This window comes from Fulmarus glacialis, unplaced genomic scaffold (assembly GCF_000690835.1).
Source record: "Fulmarus glacialis isolate BGI_N327 unplaced genomic scaffold, ASM69083v1 scaffold216, whole genome shotgun sequence".
Classification (NCBI taxonomy): domain Eukaryota; kingdom Metazoa; phylum Chordata; class Aves; order Procellariiformes; family Procellariidae; genus Fulmarus; species Fulmarus glacialis.
Window position 1 is genome coordinate 23,403 of NW_009218474.1, and position 8,575 is coordinate 31,977.

An 8,575-nucleotide genomic window follows, 5' to 3' on the forward strand; every position below is an offset into this window, starting at 1 on the left:
CTGCCCTTGTCACCATCCCTCTCCAAAATAGCTGACGGAGGTTTGGAGTTGTTCTTGACTTCACATCTGCCAGTCAGATGTGCATTTTTGCATATACAGCTTTATGTAAACAGCTGTCTTAATTGCACTTGCTGCTTTCCTTGAAAGGCTTTTAAAGGACACATCATTTGGGTGTGGTGTACTTGCAATGCACACACAGCCTGAACTGAAAGTTGTTAGCTTAAGTGGAATTGCTCCAGCTGGCCTTTTGATCAGGAATGTTGTTGTACTCCTCTTGTTTTGTTGTGGTTCCATACCTCATTGATATCAAAAGAGCACATATTAAAAATATTCCTCCTTGCCATCACTGATAACACTCTTGATCTGGGCATTCTCATCCAAGAGGACGTGGCCATAAGTCAATGGGTCATGAGTCTCCTGATGATCTGGTACTGCCTTATGAAGGAATCACCTGGCTACATCCCAGCTAAGTGAAGCTGTCGGTGGCTCCTCTCTGCGGTTGGAGAAGAATCCCAAGACAGAGGACACTGAATTGCTGCCTTCTCTTGTCAAAAAAGAAAAATATGGAAATAAAATCTGTTTTCTCCCAGTGTTCTTTATCTTATACTCAAAACTAAAGCAGGAGATCCTGTGTTTTCTGGTCACTCACTCTTGTGCTTTTAGCAGTAGTTGGGTGCAAAATACTGAGCAGATGTTTCATGTAGGTATTAGGCTCATTTGAGATGTGCAAGGAGTTAGTGAAAATATTTCTTACAGAAGCTAAGATTAAAGGCCTCCTGCCACACTTGTTCTTTTTCCTTGTTTAAACTTCCAGGCTTAATGAGGTTTACAACTATCGGTTGCTCTTTATTGCTCTGTCAAACAAAGGTAAAGAAATGATATAACATTTTGTTTACCTTAATGCCAATCTTCTAAAAATGGGCAGAGTGAATTCAACAATATTCTGTTACAAGTCTGTAGCCAAATGTGGGCTGCTTTGGCAAATGAGAGGCAAGACAGTACATCCAGGAGATGGAGTCCCCTCCCATAAGAGAGATGTAGTAGTCCCGGTTTGCTGTATTCTGTTCTAACTTGTTGGTTGCTGTAGAATCACACATGCAGCAATGCAAACATATGTGCTAAGTGAAGTGGAACAATTTCTGACGCAATACCACTTAATTAAAAAGTTGCATGTGGGATAAAACTCCACTAAAAGTAAAAGCGTAAAGCTTTGGGTAAATTTGAACTGTTTTTTCCTTGTTATTGGCCTAGGTATGTAGAATAAAACTGCCTTTCAGATAATCTACCTAGTTTCTATGGCCTGCCAACACACATAAGTAGCATTTATACTGTAAATGAGGCCTTATATGTAAATATATTTGCTTTTGTATAATACATATATATATATGCATGCATGAATACATCCAGTATTGGTAGCTGTACAAATAGAAACAGTCTGTCTGTGGTCTGTTTCTTTGGGCTCTGGTTTCAGAGTTTGGGAGAGTCCGGCAGGATCAGTGAAATTTCAGTGTATTTCACTCTGGGCTGGAAAGGTGGTAAGCAGCACTCTTCCTTCGAGTCATTTGCTGCCTGGTACATAGTGACTCATCGTAATATTTTGGCACTGTGCTGCTGAATGTGCGTAAATCAAACATTTTGCAGTCTTTCTTCACATGTTCCCTGACATCTTTCTAAGAATGATATATTAGTACTACTCTGCTGGCTGTACTCCAAGTGAAGTAATAAAATTTTGTTGTTTCCAAAGAGCGTGTTCATTTGCTTTTCCCAGCAGCAATATGCAGTGACTGTCCCATTCTTAGAACAGCTCCTTCCCAAAGATTTTCGAAGATGAAAGCAAGCCCTGACCCTTTCTACTACAGGCATTAAGGTTTATGTCAGCTTTCTTCTTGCATGTCAGCTATATGAGCACACATATTGCCGTATACAGTAAAGAGATTGATTTTCAAATGGGGGAACATACATATGCTGTCATGCATAAATTATCAGAAAGCCTCCCCTGAAGTAGACAACAGAGATACAGAATACAATTGAATAAGGCTAAAGTCAGCCCTGGTCTATGGAATTAAGTGGATTAACAATTTTGCAATGCAACTACTACCTCATTCACACCAAGATCAGTTACAGAATTATCTCCAAATCATTTCTGCAAGAGTAATGGAAGATACCTAAACAAAACAGATAACGCTCTAAGTTTCTGTTTCCAAAGAGTGTCCAAAACAATACCAGCAGTTCTACGCTGCTTGGACTGAGGAATGCTCATTCAACCCACCACAATGGAAAAAGCCAGACGAAGGGGATCTATCTTATCATGCTAAAGGATACTATAGAAAAACACTTCATAGGACATAGCCCTATGAGCAACCATTCATTCAAGAATAATAGCTACTGACACATTTCGTAGTAGAAAGGTTGTGGTTACTTACTCTTACCTGCTTCCTGAACAGTTTGTACTTCTGAAGGTTGTTATGTAGGTTAGTTTGTAACCAATACTTTTGTTGAAACTGTTTTCCCAGTATTCCTATATATCACATATTTAAGTTATGGAACTTTCTGCTGATCTTTCTGTTATGGGGTGCACTTGGGATAGAAGTGTCTTATTTATTTCAAGATGCTGATTTTTCACAGTCACAGTGACACAGTAATATACCAGCACATACCCAAATACTACACAAAAACCCCTAACGTAGATACACGTGGATTCTGTGGAATTCTCTTGCCCACGTGCCTATCTGTTTTGTAACTGGGGAGACTGTGCTCTCTAGCGTTTCTTGTTTTGTTCCTGTGCAGCAAGTTTCCTTCTAACATCAGGGAAAAAAAACCACAAAAGGAATCCCAACAACTGAAGAGTTTGTACATGCATGCTTAGCATAAATGAAACACACACACAAAAATCCCATCTGGCAGGTCAGATGGATGGCTCATAGTGCTGTATTTTAGCAAAGTTACAGTCTATACATCAAACCTTTTTATCCACTTAGAGCTTTAATTTCAAGGCCAAGGAAAGAGTTTAAAGGTAAGAAGCACATTGAATGGGAGGTCAGAAACAGCGATGGCCAAGGATAATAAAAATTTTTGTGGCAGAATTTTTATTTCTTTTTTTTTTTTTTTTTTGATGTGGCATTTGCTAATTTCTTGCTTTTAACAGCACCATGACAGAATTGCTAAAACTAAGTTACAAGATTTAGCAGAAGCAACAGCTAGAGAACTGCCACAGAAGAGGTACTGTGCGTTAATTACACACAGGGTGAAGCTAGTCTTTTGGACTCAAGTTTATGGAAGGTGGGAACGAAGCCTGTAATTATACTTACTTTCAATTGTTTAATCATGCTTTAAACCTCTGGCAGGCAGATTTTTCTTCTGAGACAAATTATAAAACAAAGCTCTTACATAATCTGAGGTTGGCAGACCTTTAAACAAAGAGGAACAGGACCTGCTGCGACAGATAACCGCACACAGATGCTCTGTGAAAAAAGAACAACGGGAGTTATTTTAGCTGCTGCTGTCAGGCTTCGGCACTGAGCACCTTCATCTCCGGGTGACCAATGTGGCACATAAAAGGCTTCCATTTCATGGTCACAGTAAGTTCTCTATCTCAGTCCAACAGAAGGCCTAGAAATGTGAATTTGCCTAGAAGCTTTACAACTTTGACAGCTTGTACATTCGTATCGTTCCTACGGAATAGTTCTTGGAAAACAATTTTGTTCTGATAGGTTCTTCCATCTTTAAAAAATGTCAAAATCAATCTAGAAACCAATCTGGAGCCAAGTAAGCAGCTCAAACTGGTGTTAATTATGCTACTTTATCTTCACATTTTAACCGAACACCTATTTCTTTGTTGTTTTTAGCCTGGAGCATGCTTCAGGTTTATTATGTAAGTAAACTCTCAGCCCGCACTAGCTGCAGCCTGCAGTCACGGCCCCCGTTAATCCCCACAGCACCACGCCAGGGGCTGACAGCCGATGCCGGGGCAGGCCTGCAGCAGGCAACTCGCTGGCCACTAGCCACTCTGGCACTCACAGCACCTCTCAAGGGGCACAGCCCCACTCCCAGGGCTGCTTAAGGCACAGGACACACAAGGGCCTTGGAATATGAAAGCGGGAGCTTTTACCGTTATTTGCTGTATGAATTAAAACAGGAAAAGATGCAAAATTTGAAGTAATTTCACTGCAAATGTTTTCACACCTCAGAGGAAAAGAGCTCCAAGTCCACACAACAGGAGATGAGGAGATAGCATGGTAGTCTCAGGTCAGATGATAAAAAGTCTGTTCCACTATACGCCTCACCACCTCTTGTGCACTGCACTCCCCCCGTTGCTTCTAACTTATCCTCATCTCCACTCCCTCGGAGGTAGCGGGAGTTTTAGCTTTCAACAAAAGCCACGGTGTATTTAGTCAGTCACCACCCTTATTAAACAAAAGGAATTTATACTACTGTTCAACCGCTAAAAAGAAGTTATTTGCACTTTGCCTGAGCCCTGTGCTTCTCCCTTAAAGCCATCCCTCCTTCCAGAGGAATTACAGACATTTCCAAAGATGCAACTTCCTCCAAAATGGAGGAAAGGGCATTTCAGATTTTTAAAGCCATGTAAATGTTAAATCTGGATTGATGGTAAATGTGAACTTTCTATTTCCTCTGCTCAAGCTCTTTGGTACTACAGTGGGGTGTTGGAGCAGCCTGGAAATTCAGTTTTAGCTTCTAAACCAAATTGTACATTTATGAGTATGTTGGATTACACCATGGTTTTGAATTAACCACAGACACAGCCCAGTTTTTGCAATTACATTTATTCTACATATATCAAGACTTAAATCTTATTGAAAGCAGCTACATCCATTGATTGTACATAATCTTCAAAAGCTGTTATTCTCTCTTCCAGCATATCTGTTCCAACTTTATCATCTTCAACAACGCACTGGATCTGAAGCTTTTTGATACCATAGCCAACCGGTACTAGCTTGGCTGCAAAAAAAAAAAAAAAAAAAAAAAAGAGAGAAAAGAGCATTTAGTACTCCTTGATTGGTAGAATCCCTTAAAAATGCAAATGAAAATTGAACGGACCAAAGTAGTCTGCAGGAATACATAAAAACCATAATTTGCTCCATATTATAGACTGCCTAATCAACACCACAGCATTCATTACAGGGTGGTCGAAAAGGGTTTGTTTTGTTTTTGTGGGGTTCCCCCTCCCTCCAAACCAGTGATGTGGGTGTATGGGTGTTTGCTTGCTGCATCAGGACCTGTATGGGGAGGTGCAGGATAGCAGAGCCAAAGTTTTAAAGTTTGTAAAACTTGTATTTGAATCTTAACCTGGCCGCTGCACTAATACACCTTTTTGACCATTTCAAGCTACTGAAGTAGTGTTTAATTCCCACTCTGTTTTAGCTACCCACATTTTCAAAAATCAGCAAACAGTGACCATATGTCTACCTATTCATACACTGTCTTAAGAGACCGCACTATCTCCCCTCTCCCTGCTTTGAAATTTTCCCCTACTTACAAGATCCCCAGACCAAGCCATCTGCCTGAATGCTTCGAACACACTCCTCTAGTTTGGCCATGTCTGTCTCATCATCCCAAGGCTTCACATCAAGCAAGATTGATGATTTGGCAACAACAGCTGGTTCTGGGGGAAGAAAATCGCCATTAAAAGCTAGGAAATTTTCAAGAACTCATGAATATACTTGCAAATAGTTTTACAAGAACAACTTTTCCAATTTCATCAACAAGAACCTCCTCACATAGCTGTGAGAGGCCTCTTGTACTAACATACATTTCAAAAGCATTTAAGCTATGCATATCCTAATGTTCAAGACATGTTCTTGAGAAACAGTCCCATAAGAAAACAGATTAAGAAGCTAACATTGTTTGTTACATAGGAAGTCCTTTTCAGAGGATCTGAGAAGGAGCTTAATGCCGTGTAACAGTTTATTTTCCACAGAAGGAATACTGCAACTGCTACAGTTCTGAACAGTTCCAGACCAGTAGCTGTGGAGGGACTTGCCTATTGCAGCCTTTCTCTCAACTTTTAAGAAAATCCTGGGGTTCTCTCTTTCTATATAGAAAGCTCAGCCTCTGGGCAAGACAAACAAGAGTGTATTAAGCAGGACAAAAACTATGTTAAGGTTCCCCTTTGCTATGGGAAAGGCTAAGCTCAGGCAATTCGAGTGAAGCTAATTACTCCCATCTCATTCCAGTCAAGTTTATTTATTACAGTTAATTAGTGTTTCTAGCCATCTTGTTCAAATGCATGAAAATTAACCCAAGCATAAAAGATTATTAAGTTCTTGGTAGACATACTTTTGGACTTCTTTGATTCATATTGGGCCAGACGTTCTTCCCTCAGTTTCTTTGCTTCTTCACTTTCCTGAAAGAGAAATCTGAAGTTACAGAAGAGTACCAAAACCCTGCATCTTTAAAGCGTTACCAAACTGACTGGCATCTACTCAGGCAAAAACAAATCATCACAACTGTCAGCCGAAAGATGGTGATTTTGTTTTATTCATCATGTAACCAGTCAAAGTAGACAGTTCACTCCATTGCAACATATTTCTTTCTAACTCTGAGTTTTTACCTTCCAAGCTTTTCTGTTCTGCAAAGACAGACAAATTTGAGAATTCCGAGGAGGATATGCTATCAAGGTCACAAATTTAAGTAACTTACAACGAGTTAAGGCAAAAATCTGCATACCTGGGTATTTCTAAAACACCCAAATGTAATACAAAAAGGTCGCAAGTACCTCCTCATCATCAGATCCAAAAAGATCAATGTCATCATCATCTTTGCTATCTGTGGCTGCACCTGTTGTGTCCTCAACATCAGCAGGACCGTATTTCCCCAAAGCCTTCTTTACTCCCGGCAAGCTGAAAGAAAACAGCAGATATTAGGAACCTACTCAAACGTCAATACAAATCCTGCCAATTTGTCAATGAACCTACAAGTGCTCTCGTAGTAAAAATGCTGTGCTAAAAAAGTATCTAATTCTGCTACTTGAAAACAGAACCTCCCCAAAGACAATCCTCAGTGCTCCTGACATGCTAGTTGAGACTACAGCAAATCCCATATTCAAAGATTGTTCATCTAAGCTGACATGATCCTGCCCAACATTGCTGCTCCACCCTAGTATATAGATAGAAAAAGCTTTCTTATTGGAATCATTTATCTGCAATATATTCCATGTAAGAGGAGTTATCAACTTCTTGTTCATGCTTCCCTACAAGTGTTTTCATTTGTTTAAAAACTAACAGTGACAGAAAACACATTGTGGGAAGGTAACTGATCCTGTGACTTTGGAAGCTTCAGTGAATGCTTTACTCTGAAAGCTAGCTCTCAACAGCATGCCAGGGACCAGGACCCCCTGAATTAATCCTCTCCTATAGCTCGTAAAGTTCTGTAGTCTTAGAATAAGCTCATAGTTCTATTATTACTGTGAACTGCTGTTATGAGAGTCATAAAACTAGCTTTAGTTTTCAGGAACTAGAAGTAGTTTCCACAGAGTGGACTTTGTAAAGCAACTGTATAATCTCAGTCCCCTTTAGCATTGTAAGAGCTTTGGAAACGGACTGGTGACTGAGCCACCCAACTTTACAGGAGTTCCCTCCAAACAGGACTGAGGCACATAGAGGGGGCAGTGCAGCAATACTGACACTACCTATGCTGTACCTTTTTAGAGAGGCCTGCAGTCTCCATGGATGTCAATACAGCACCTTTCATGAACACTAAAATCACTAAAAAAGAAAAAAGATAACATTTGCTTTCATATTTCCCCTTCTTTATATGTGCTTCTGCATTGCAAATCATTGATTTTGCTTTACCTCCCAGGACTAAAAACCTGAACGAGCCACTTTCCTTATTTATCATCGATGTACTGTATGTTTATTTTTAAAGACTCCTGTAATACTTTCTAATCCGTTATGATGTTGCCTTTATGGGGTCGATTACAGCATAGTTACCTGTGTCAATGGCAGCAACAAAACTCAAGCCTTTCTTGTAAGCTTTAGGAGAAATCTCAACAACTGAACAGAATCAGGTTGCCTGAATTCTAACTGAGAAGTGTAATGTACTGATAGAAGAAGTCTGCTCTGCTTCTAGAGCTGTCCCTGTTCCAACGGCAACACAAAAAGCCACATGGTACCAATGAAACACAGTTTTGTTCAAACTCGAAAAAACAAATGCAACACTTCGTAGGCCAGTTCGCACATATATTCCAGCTTTACAATTTAACCATACCTTGCCTTTTGCTTTTCGTACGACTTAATATGATTGTACCACCGAAGAGCATGAAACAAGTCTGCAGGAGGTGGGGCCGCGATTGCTTCAAAGACTGCTATATCAGCCTGAGAAGGGACATACCTGCGGAGAATAAGCCGAAGTTAACCCCCTTCCTCGGCGCACGCAGGAAGATGTGAAGCAGCAGCCGCTGAGCACAGAGACGACCGCGCCACAGCAGCAGCTCGGTGCGTCCGCCAGGCTACTGCTAGGCCCAGCGGCGAGCACCGCATGAAGTGCGAGAAGCCAGGCGGGCTCGGCACCGCGGGCGCGCTGTAGCGGCCCACGAGCTCGGCCAGCTCCGGCACTG

The 8,575-nt window shown here is 40.9% G+C and overlaps 1 protein-coding gene across 1 annotated transcript; it reads right to left on the minus strand.

The window, feature by feature from the left end:
- Positions 1-4,768: 4,768 nt before the first annotated feature.
- EEF1B2 (eukaryotic translation elongation factor 1 beta 2) lies at positions 4,769-8,349 on the minus strand (the record flags this gene model as incomplete). The annotated part of the gene is made up of 5 exons (XM_009580041.1): positions 4,769-4,959; positions 5,498-5,623; positions 6,298-6,364; positions 6,737-6,860; positions 8,227-8,349. Coding segments are annotated over 5 exons (595 nt in total), but the record flags the coding sequence as incomplete, so codon positions are not given.
- Between the last annotated feature and the right edge of the window lie 226 nt (positions 8,350-8,575).